This window comes from Phyllostomus discolor, chromosome 1 (assembly GCF_004126475.2).
Source record: "Phyllostomus discolor isolate MPI-MPIP mPhyDis1 chromosome 1, mPhyDis1.pri.v3, whole genome shotgun sequence".
Classification (NCBI taxonomy): Eukaryota; Metazoa; Chordata; class Mammalia; order Chiroptera; family Phyllostomidae; genus Phyllostomus; species Phyllostomus discolor.
In genome coordinates, this window is record NC_040903.2 from 45,468,694 (window position 1) to 45,481,502 (window position 12,809).

The 12,809-nt window shown below is 34.9% G+C and overlaps 1 protein-coding gene across 9 annotated transcripts in view; it reads right to left on the minus strand.

Moving 5' to 3' along the window:
• Positions 1-12,809, minus strand: part of ANKRD17 (ankyrin repeat domain 17) — a 156,093-nt gene that overhangs the window by 31,574 nt on the left and 111,710 nt on the right. For all 9 annotated transcript variants that reach the window (XM_036021926.1, XM_028507738.2, XM_036021904.1 and 6 more), the window contains 2 exons: positions 9,624-9,719; positions 7,997-8,113 (listed from right to left, as the gene is read on the minus strand). In XM_036021926.1, the coding sequence (XP_035877819.1) occupies positions 7,997-8,113; positions 9,624-9,719 (213 nt within the window). The remainder of the gene's footprint in view (positions 1-7,996; positions 8,114-9,623; positions 9,720-12,809) is intronic.

Here is a 12,809-nt window from a genome sequence, read left to right on the forward strand (position 1 = left end):
TCAATGGGAAAAGAGCTTCATGAAGGAAGGCAAATCAACATTGGTAAGTCTCACAAAGTTATCAGTAAGAACTGAAAAGAGGTTAACAGAATTTGGCAGTGAAGATGCCATTGGCGATCTTTGCCATAGTTCACTAAAATAGTGGGGGACCAGGCAAATAATCCTGGATTGAGGATCCTTTTTATTTTTAAAAATATAAAAAGTAGAGTCAATAAGATTATTCCTTAAAATATTTGGAGATCCAAATAAAATACTAAGTTTGAGGTGAAGTTTCATTAGGATAGTTACCTTGATTAAGTTGTAGGCAGAGGGTAGTAGTTAATGAAATAGACACTCAAGATAAAGGAGTATGGGGGACATGGTAATTACTGGTACAAGATCCCAAAGAGAAGAGGTGAAAATACAATAACTAAACCATTAAGATTCAAATAAGTCTGAAGGTAAAAAAAAAAAATTGGGTAAGAAATTCAAGGAAATGGAAGAAAAAATAAATAAATGTGACTACATCAAACTAAAAAGTTTTTGCACAGTGAAGGAGACCATCAACAAAATAAAAAGACAACCCACAGTATGAAAGAACATACTTGTCAATATATCTGATAGAGGATTAATATCCAAAATTTATAAAGAACTTACAAAACTCAACATCAAACCCCTAAAGAATCCAATTAAAAAGTGGGCAAGAGCATAAATGGACACTTCTCCAAGGAGAACATATAGATGGCCAACAGACATATAAAAAGATGCTCAACATCACTAATCATCAAAGAAATGCAAATTAAACTACAATGACATATCACTCCACACCCGTCAGAAAGGCTACCATCAATAAATCAACAAACAAGTGCTGGTGAGGATGTGGAAAAATGGGAACCCTTTTGCACCGCTGGTAGGAGTTGGTGCAACCACTGTGGAAAGCAGTATGGAGATACCTCAAAAAATTATAAATGGATCTGCCTTTTGGTCCAGCGACCATAATTCTGAAAATATATCTGAAGGAACCCAAAACACTAATGAACATAAGCACCCTATGTTCATTGCAACATTATTTACAATAGCCAGGATATGGAAGCAGCCCAAGTGTGCATCAGTAGATGAGTGGATAAAACAACTATGGGACATATACACAATGGAATGCTACTCAGTCATAAAAAAGAAAAGAATTTTACCCTTTGCAACAGTATGGATGGACCTGGAGAACATTATGCTAAGTGAAACACACCAGTCATAGAAAGATAAATACCAAATAATTTCACTCATATGTGGAATCTAAACTACAAGCAAAACAGAGACAGATTCATAGATGGAGATCAGATGACAGCTAAGGGCAGGGGGCGGTAGGAGGTGGAGGGATTAAACAAAAAGGGAAAAGGACTCATGGACATGGCAACAGTATGGTGATTGCGGGGAGAGGACGGTATAAGGGGACTAAACAGTAATAGAAAAATGCAATAATAAAAAGAAATTCAGTCTACATCCTAAAATTGACTTACCTGTGCCTCATTTCACTTACTGGGGAACTGGGAGTGTATGTGGGGGAGGGAAGAGGCTTCGAAGAGTCAAGTGAGGCACAATAACCTCACTATGGAAAAGGAAAGGGCACCAACCCAACAGGTATTTTTTAATTGAGGGTTCAGGAACAAAATACCGTTTGACAGGTAAGATTTTTAAAATGGAATTTAAGGATTTAGGAAGGGGTAGTCCCGACTGAAGAAACACCATCTGCACAAATGTAGATCTATGAAAGTGAAAGAGACATGTGAGGAATAGAAAATCATGTGATGAACCCAGAAAATTAAGGTAGGAGGATCTGAATGTTTGGAATTTTCCATGCAGACTAAAGAAACTGAAGGTTTCTGAAGAAGGAGTAAGTATTCCCACTTTTGTGTTAGAAAACTTAGGGAACTGTGGAAAAGTTACACTGGAACAAAGAAGTATTCGACTGAAGAGAAAAGGTGACAGAGGCAAAGACATTTATCTAAAAGGGAGACTGTTCAGAAGCCTACCACAATAGCAAGAAGGGATGACTCAAGGGGAAGGAACAGAGGCTCTTACAGAGACTGTCAAAGCTCAGTTAAATTGATGATGATGACACTGATTTCATAGATGTAGGGAATGGTAAGGAAGATAAGTGAGAAGCTGAAAGTTACATCAAGATTTCATTTCTGAATAATGGGCAGTGATATCGACAGAAAATATATCAAAAAGGAGCAGAATCGAACAAAAATTTATTGATAACTTGTCATATAACAAGCATGGTTCTAGTCTCTTAAAGCTCTTTAGTTAACTAGACAAAAATATCCCTGCACTCATGAAGCTGCGGAAGCTACTAACATTTAGTTGGGGGTTTGGGAGGCACACAGATGATAATCTTAATAAACGCATTACAGCTATCCCTCAGTATTCATTTGGGGATTGGTTCAAGGACCATTCCCCCCTCCTTCACTGCAGGTAACAAACCTGAGGATGCTTAAGACCCTTACATAAAATGGCTTAGTATTTGTGCATAACCTACACACATCCTCCTGTATACTTTAAATCATCTCTAGACCCTGGCTGGTGTAGCTCAGTGGATTGAGCACCAGCCTTGGAACAGGAAGGTCGCAGGTTCGATTTCCAGTCAGGGCACACGCTTGGGTTATGGGCCAGGTCCCCAGTTGAGGGCGTGTGAGAAGCAACTCGATAGATTTATCTCTCACACATCAATGTTTCTCTCCCTTTCTTTCTCTCTCCATTCATTCTCCTCTCTCTAAAGCTAAATAAATAAAATCTTTAAAGCATTTGTAGAAGACTTATAATATTTAATATACTATAAATGTTATATAAATAGTTGTTACACTGTAATTTTTAGGAAATAATGACAAGAAAAAAAGCCTGTACACATTTGATACAGATGCAACCATGCTAGGTCTAACTATAAGTACAGGTGAGCAACAACATAACATTTCCCCCAACAAATGTGCTTGATCCACAGCACCTAAATTTATATATTCCAAACCTGCCAACTGTATATAGTTTTTAAAGAGGTGTTATGTACATTGTCAAACAGGAATACAAGAGCAGGGGAAGACAAGTGTGTACATACAGATAAAGGGTTTTGATTTTAAACTGGGTGATCTGTGTAAACTTCATGAAAGTGAAGTTTTATGCAAACATCTAAAAGGTATGAAATATTTCAGACAAAGAAAACAGCCAGTACATAAACTGGAAGCTTTTTCAGGTGGGTCTGCAATGTTCAAGTACACCAGTGTAGCTCACAATAGAAAACAATTCTCAAGAGTATCGGGCATCTTGTATACCTGGCAGGGCATTTTAAAGACTTTATATTTTTATTCTGAGGGTTTTGAGCAGAAGATGGACTGATTTAAATAATGTAAGAGGATCATTCTAGTGCTAAACAGAGTAGAGAGCAATAATGGAATCAGGGTGATCAGTTAAATAACTACTGGGGTCATACATGTAAGAGATGATATTAACAACTTCAACCAGGGTGAGAGGTGATCAAAGGTGATTAAGATTCTAAGTATAGTTCTAAGACAAAGGAAACAAGATTTTTCCAACACACTGGAGGACAGAGAGGACTTCAAGGTTTTACCCTGAACCCTCAACAAGAGAGGGTTGAGGGTTTGGGATGGGTGAAGACCTGGAGTTCACATTTGGTCACAAGTATGAGAAGTCTAGTTAGGTATTCAAATTTACATGTTGAGTAGCAAGCTCAATATATGAGACTAGTATTTAGGGAAGGTATCTGGGCTAATATAAATTTGGGACTAACTGGTATATATTTAAAGCTAAGAAGCAGGATGAGATGACCAGTGGATAAAGAAGTACATCATGTAATGAGCTAAGGGGCTCACCAACTAAGAGGGGAGACAAGGAAGAACTAGCAAAAGAGACACAGAAGAGGTAGTAGAAAAACTAAAAACATGTAGTGTTACAAAGGCCAAGTGAAGAGAGTGTGTCAGGTGTTACCAGGCTTAGCACAATAAGGACAGAGAACTTATTATTGGATTTAGCTACATCAAAGTCACCAGAGACCATCAAAGTATAGTTCAGGTGGAGTGAGAGTGGGAGTGAGAAGCTGGAAGGAGTACATTAAAAAAAAAAGAGTTGAAGTTAGGCAAAATAGCCAAGGGGACTGATACAAAGGACAGTAAAGAAACAGGTCTGTAGCTGAAAATGGGGGAAAGTGGGGGTTGGAAGAATCAAATGTTTTTTTTTTAAATGGGAGAAATACATTTGTATGATGATGACAATAATCCAGGAGAGGGGGATAAACGATACAGAAGAAAAGAGAATTGTTACAGCACTGTTTTGAGTAAGGGGGACCAGATGCTAGTTCACAAATGGTTACAAAAAGTTTATTTAGTAACTGATAGAAAGTATAAGGGTACGAAGATTGATGAGTGGGTAGATGAGGTAGGAAAAGTCTTGGCGGTTTTCTGATTCTTCAGTTTTTGCAATGATGTAGAATGCTAGGTGATCAACTGAGGGTGAAGGAGACATCAGAGGTGAAAGGAGAAAGTATTAAACGGTGGTGTACGTGGCTGGGAGAATGGATTAAACTAGAGAAACACATGGTTTATTGTCACACGTTTAAATACAATTAGTCACTGAGGTTGATTTTTTTCCCCCTTGTACACACATTTAGTTACTGGGGTACAAATGAAAAAGAGGAGAAAGGAAAGAGTACGGAACAGTGAAGGGTGGAAGACTAAATGGATCCTACATTTCATTGGTGAGCAGAGTGTTGCCAGGACTGTTGGAGGAAGAATTCTAAAGGGAGTAAAGCTGAAAAGATAGGAAATTTAATCAGAGAATTAAATATACAAAATTGAGATTATGGTGATGGCAAAAATACCCCAAATGAAAATGCCTATTTGGAATTTTTACAGTGCTCCCTAAAAGGTTATAAACGCTTACAAAAGAAAAAGGTAGGAAGAGCATAAGTAGTAAAGTGGAAGGGTGAAGCATATCAAAAATGAAAACCAACAACATCCACTAAGGGTTCTAACTGCCAAGAACATAATCTAGCTGTTGATGCCCTAAGTGAAAAAGGAATTGACTGAAAATTCCATGGTTTAACCAGATAAACTGCTCCAGAGTAGAGACTCTACCACACAGTAAATCCTCCGTAAGTAAATGTTTACTGAATAGTGATAAGGGAATGAATCTGATAAATAAAAGGGGAAGCATTCCCAGCAGCAATTTTGGAAATCCTATTAAGCAAAACTTTCAAATTAACCGGATCAAAAAAGCATTTTTATATAAGCAGTAAGTTTCCCAGGAAGAACATCAATTGAGACCAGACACAAAACCAACCCCAGTGGTGTTTCTTAATCAGAAATAGTGGAACCTGACGAATGTACCATCTCTCAAAAGGCAAAAAAGTGTATTTTCCTAGATGTAAATCATAGCTAAAATAGTGAACTACACCCTATCAGATCCCAATCTGGTAATTTTTCAAATAGAAATACTGAAATTACAGAACCTCCTGTATAGATTCTATCTATGTACCACCCCAATTCAAAACTGTTTATAAAGTATCAGTACATGTGGAACAATCCACTTATGTCTAATTAATTTATAATTAAAAATTACTTATCACCTTTATGAGTTTTAATATTATGAAAAATGTGTAATGATATTTGAAAGTTGCATTTGACTTGCTTTAAATCTGAGTTTCTTGAAACCATGAACATCAAGGTAAGAAATGTTGCAAGAATTCAAGTCACTGACTGACACTCATATTGCTGATGGTAGTTAAGAAAGTATTCTGAAAGTATCAACTTTGAAATATATTGGCCCAAGTGAATAGGCTTACCCTGTAAAAATAAAAGGACCAAAATGTAAACTTATTATGGAGTATATTCTGCAGTCATTTAAATCACTATCAACTGAAAATACCCACCAGTTACTGAGAGGGGGAAAGGCAAGTATTAAGAGTGGTAAAGCGAGATAAATAAGATAACTAAATAAAATACAGTATTTAGAATGTTAGAAAGTAAAAATAAATAAGGAAGAAGAACAGGAAGAGTGTTTGTGGAAGGGAGAATAAAATATGGAGCATCTGCATGGGACTTCAAGGGGAAAAGCACAGCAAGAGCAAAGAAAGGTTGATCAGTATGGATGGAACAAAGTGACCAAAAGAAAGAATTAAAAAAAATAAGATGAGAAACATGTAAGGAACAGTGTGGATGGACATACCATGTACGGTCTTAAGGGGCTTCACTGGTCATTGTAGAGGTGAGAACTTTAGTTACCATACAAGGTTTATAACTTTAGTTAACTCACAATGATGACATTGTATTTTTCTTTTATTTTTGCATATTTCACAGTTTAACCTGAACACATTATTGTAATAAAAAGAAATCAATGAAGTTGACTGAGAACAGACCTCCTTAATAGAGTATCTCCTAAAAAGTGCTCCCTACTTTGTAACTCACAGGTTTGCAATGAATTTTGTGTATTTAATGTAATTTATAAACATCAAAATTATGAGAAAATAAAGATTTTATTTAATAATGGTATCTATGTTCAGCTATAGAAAACATGTTTTTTAGATTCATAAAAATGCAAAATAAATAACTTACTTAGAGATTCTAACGTTTAAAAATAAGACAGTAATTAAAAAAGAGGATGTCATAATACTTTATGAATAAAGAACTAAGAGGTAGGTTAACTTCAATTATGGGAGGGGAGGGTACCAGGAAATGTACAATTAAAAAACAAAACAAAACAAAAAAAAACACTTGGTTCAAATCCTAACCTAGCTCAGGTAAGTTAGCCAACCTCTCCACCTGTAATATTAAGGTAATAATATTTTTACTGAGAAGACTAAATAATATATATTCTTGCATACTTGGCCCTATTATATTACCTGGTATTTATTAGGCATTAAGTAAATATCAGGTGAAAACAAATGTGAAAGTAGGTAAAGTAACAGTTACACTGCTTACAACAATAAGTGCTCCCAATGTGCTCCTTTAAAAAAATAACTCAAAATGGCCAAAAAAGCTAATTTTGCTTGATCAGAATGCATATCAGAAATTTTTTAAATGAAGAAATCTCCAATATTAAATATATTTTCCAGAAAATATCAGTGTATTTTCACATTTAAACTAGAATAAAGTGTTTATGCAAGATGAAAAAATGAAATAATACATTATTAGCTTAACAAAGTCAACAAATATAATGGTAAAAAATGGACCTGACTCAAATACAAAAGGTTGTATGATAATTATCATTATATCCTTTATAAATTTAAACTGTATATATTAAATTGTACAACATTTTAACCTTTTTATAGATAAAATGTGGTAGAATATGTATTCCATAATATTCAAAGCCAACCGATTCTTTTCCTGCATGATTACTATTTTTATTATTCACTTGAAGACACAGTGAGTGACAGGAAGGGGAGTAAAGAAGAAGCTATGGGACTATCCAAACTGTATGTTGTTTGGTATATGCTGTTCCCCTTGGGAACAGATGAAAATGATGCTGTAGTCTGCCTGAAAAAGAAGAGTACAAGGGAATTCATCCATTTAAAAATGTACTTATTAAACATTCCACCAAGTGGTGGAATTTCACTAGTTGGTTATGCCTTAGCTGAATATTTGGTCCTTCTAGTAAACTGTTATCAACAAATTACAAGGTCTAAGAGGAATGAAATCCAGATTTGGATGGGGATTAAGAGCTCATTAGTTGGGATAAAACTAATATTGAGCACTAGAGGGTAGAATTTCTAACTTCCAGATTAATGCAATTCCTGTAATCAAATTTTGTTAATTTGTTACAAAGAAAATTCTTTTAATGATATTTAAATACTCAAAATTATTTCTACTGCTTGAGCCAAATTTAGAGAGAAATCCATGTACATAATTTAAAGCAAAAGCAACAACAACATGAAGCAAAACAGAAAAGAATAGATTACAAATGTCGGGGGAGCAGGAAGAAAAAAATATGTATTTTTACATGTAAAGGTTATCATTACCTTTTCCAAGTCTAACTCCTCTAATAAAATGCTGGCATTTTTGTTTGCTTCAGCAGCCTGTCTATCTTTGGCTTGTACTATTGATTCCATACAAAGATGACACTTCTTCAGCATCTCCTAAAATAAAAAAAGATGTTTCCAGCCTCAAAAAAAACAGCTCACGTTTAGAGAGATTCCTGAAAACACGAAGATATTAAGTACTTGAATAAACAAACATAAACTGTAAGATCAGTGGCAAAGAAGAAAATAGAAACATATTTTTAAAAATATAAAAACAAAGAGCTTCTACTCTTCTTCAAAATAATACTAATTTGACTGGTACTTTGGAACCTAAAGTTACTTACTCCTATAATCTGAATATAAGAAATCACACAGCAAACAGAACGGTAACAATTTATGTCGGCTGGTTAACGAATGGGTTTAAGGGGAAAACAATGAATGTCAAAAAAAAAAAAGATTTAACAATTTTTGAAGTACCTAACTGACAAGAATTGTCACATATTTCAGCTTTGTTGCTATAACTTCATGTGCGAGAATCACTCATAAAAAGTAATAGATGCAGGTATTATATATTTTCTTAGTGATTTCATTCTCTGTGATAGGACAACATTGTTTTTCACAGGAAAGGGTTATTTCCCCATTAAGAAAAAAATGCTTACTTTTAATCTTCAAAAAAACCTAGGGGTATCCAGGAATGTTATCATTAGAGTAATAGTGGCAGCAAGACAGTGACTTACTGACATTAAATAAAGCCTATGGGGCTCTGGCCAGGCGGCTCAGTTGCAGCATCATCCCATACACCAAAAGGTTGCAGGTTCTATGTACCAGAGGCACCTGACCAAAGTTTCTCTCTTATCTCTCTCTTCCCTCCTCCCCACCCTCACCCCCTTCCTATCTAAAACCAATAAACATATCCTCTGAAGATTAAAAAAAAAAAAAAACCCTGTGGGGAAAAGTTGCTTACTATTGAGTAACACCTGCTGAGAAAATGTAAGACATTTTTATATTTGTTGACCTCTTTAGATTTTCAGAGCATGTCTTATAAGCTCAAAATCAAAATGCCATAAAAGGAATATCTCAATTAGATTTCTAATAGGAATATAATTTATCTTCCCTATTTTTCTGCAAAAATCATAATCAGTTCATTCTTAAGCTGACAGTTACTCCAACTTTTGTATTACATTGAAGACATTAAAGTTTTCTTCCTACAATTAAAAGTACTATGTTCATTTTTGTTTAGGCACTAAAAAATATCATTTGGGCTTCTTTTGAAATATATTATCAATCTGGATAAACATATAGATTATAAACATATATAGCACTAATGAATAATAACATTTGCTTTAGACTGTTTAGTGTTTAGATAAAATTAAATTAGTTTAGTACTATTTAAAAAGATAAAAGTAAACCTATCACAGAAAATATTTACTGTTTCATTACATAGGTAAATAATGCTGCATCTCTTAAATAGCATACTCCATTCCCCAATACTAGATAAATGAAACTTGCTATATACCACACATTACTGCTCAAACTAAGATTTTTTTTCTTAGTGTGAGATATATGTATATAAAACCAAATGATATTCCTAGCTCATATAGTAGGGTGAATCTGATCAATTTATTACCTTATCAGTGATGGTTGCTATGTATCTCATGCATTCAGAATCTGATGGAAACTGATTGACTTCTTTGACTAAATAGCGCACCACCTTCACATGACCCTAAAAAACAGATATTGTCAGATTTAAAACAGATTCTAACAGAATTCAGTAATTCTACAGTCTGACTTAACTAAGATTCTTCTGGCATTAGTGCAACAAAGACTTAATTGGGAATTTTTTGCACTGTAAGTGAAAAAAGAGGCTTTGTTTCTAATCTACGTTGTCCTTTCTTTTCCCACTCTCCAAAACATTACAGAATAACCTGACTTAAAAACTGTATCACTCTGAATAAAACAAAAAAACCAAAATGAGTATGAAGAAATGGGGACATGCCTGAAAAAAGAAAACAAAACAAAAAACAACACCTACAACTCATCTTTTTTCCCCCAGCTAATTCAGTAGAAATGAACCACCTCTCATTTCTATTCTAAGTGTTCTATTCCAAGCACTGAAGGAGTAGAAATAACAATTTTGTTCTTTCTTTCAGATAAAAACTGAATGCACGGTATTGTACTAGGTAGTGTGAAATAAATAAAAAACACTTTCTTAAAGCATTAACTGTGATATTATTCACTGTAACATAGTTCACCATCTAAGTTCAAAATCTTCAGTTTTTATAAAGTTCAGCATTTAAAAGGCTTTCCACTTTCTCTAATCTACCCTACTTGCTGCTTTGTTACAACACCTATAAATTAGCCAGTCTGGAAAAACAGCTGTTTATATTTAATATATTTCCTTAATTGCATCTATTCCTTTTCATCTATCCCCTTCATTTATCTAAAGGATAAACTATCCTTTATCTCTTAATTAATAGCTCAAATGCCATTTCTATCATGTTTTGATATCCTGCCAATACTTCTATAGTATTTAATTATTTATATGGGACAACCCACAGCTACCTGAGTTTGTGTGTAGGCCTTGCCTCCCTAATTAAATCACACATTTTAAAACAACAGCTGTTGCACTGTGTATAATGTAATATCTCAACCATTACAGTTGTACACAGTGGGTACTAAAAAAATAAATAACAGAATGAATATGAGAGTATAAAAGATAAGCACTGTTCTTAAGTGGCTAAGTCTATTTGGAAAGATAAGATATATGCAAGTTAGACATTAGAGTAGTATAAAGATATGTATTTGTCAAACTGAATGAAGAACATATTAACAAATTATAAAACTTCAACTTTTAGGGGATTAGATATCTCACTGTGAGCTCAAATAGGATAGGAATAGGTTTTGTCAAAGGGGAGATTCAAACTACATCCAGCTTTGGCTGGTGTGGCTGAACATCAGTAGACTGAACACCAGCTTGCAAACTGAAAGGCCGCTGGTTCGATTCCTGGTCAGGGCTCATAACTGGGTTGCAGGACAGGTCCCCAACAGGGGGTATGTGAGATGTAATGAATTGATTGTTTCTCTCACACATCGGTATTTCTCTCCCTCCCTCCCCTGCTCTCTAAACAAATAAATAAAATCTTTTTAAAAAATGAACTACTTCCAAAAACGAGTAAATCTGAAAAAGTTAGGAGGGGTGTGGGCATTCCTGAGATGAGAACAAAGATTATGTGAGACACAGGGACAAAGAACAGACCAAGCAAGAAGGCCTTCCATATTAGGGACTCATAATGGGAGATGAGCTCTTAGAGCATTTGAGTGTGGTAGCTTTGAATAACAAACTAAAAGTGAATTTCAAAGTATTCCAGAGACTGAGAAGACAGGAAGTTTCTTGAAGATGGCACTAACATAGCAGAGTGGTTAGGAAGATTAACTTGATAATGACATACTAGCTGGCAAGTAACCAGTGACAAAGGATACCATCTTTTGCCGTGTACAATGCACACTTTTTTGCCCAAATTTTGAAGAGAAAAATAAGGATGTGTGTTATACATGGGTATAATGGTCAGATACCATGGGCATAACAACACTGTGTATAATGCTCACAAAAACGTGGGTGCGAATTACACACAGCAAAATACGGTAAGTTTGAATGCTAAGGCAAGACAGGCAGTGGCTAGGTAGTCTGTAACACCCAGGGGAGAGTGAAATCAAAAAGAAAAATAAGCAAAAAGAGACAATTTCTTGCAATTTCTGAAGATTTTCAATACAACAAAATAATTTGGGGTATACAAGGGGTTCTACCTGCATGTCTCAGAATGACAAAACCCACAATTATAATCCCCAAAATGTTATCTCATTTTCCCAGTAACAAACTGAAACTGCATTTCAGAGATCAACTAAATCATTAAATTACTTACATGTAGCTCTATGCTATGCAGTATAGAAAGAGCAAAAAAGTTTCTCTTGCTTTCACAAAATTTATTTCCATTTCTGAATTAGCACACTTGATTTTCAGTAGTTTTAAATACTGGTGGCTGGGTTTTCATTTAATTCCTTTTTCCTTAGTAATTAAAGTTGATTATAAAAAAAATCAATTTAAAGTACAGCCAGATACATGGAAACAAAGAACAAACTGACAGTCATCAGAGGGGAAGGGAGGAGGGGAGGGGGATAGTGGGAGGGGAGAAGGGGAAAGGTCAAGTCAAGGAACATGTATAGAGGACCCATGGTCATGGGCAACTGGGGAGGAGGATTGAATGTGGGAGGTGGGGGGTGAGTAGAGCAGGGGAGAGTAATGGGGGAAAAATGGGAACAGCTGTAATTGAACAACAATAAAAATAAAAAAAAAATAAGATTTCAAAGTAAAAAAAATGAGAACAATGATGATGCAAACACTTTTGAGCATTAATAAAACTTGAACATATGCCCTGGATGGTGTGGCTCAGTGGATTGAGGACCAGACTGCAAACCGAAGAGTCACAGGTTTGATTCCTAGTCAGGGCACATGCATGGGTTGTGGGCCAGGTCCCAAATAGGGGGCGTGTGAGGCAATCACACGTAGGTGTTTCTCTCACTCTCTTTCTCCCTTCCCCCTCTCTGAAAATAAATAAAGTATTTTTTTAAGTGAATATATAAAAATCAATGGAGGTTAAAATTTTATCTCTTGTGCTACTACAAGAAAACATTAATAAACAACTAATTATTGAATAGTTACTCCTAATTGGATTTACATTTTATGAAAGATTAAAACTATAACTAGATTCTAAAAATACTACTAAGAACAAGTTTTTAAAAGTTTAGCTTTTATGTC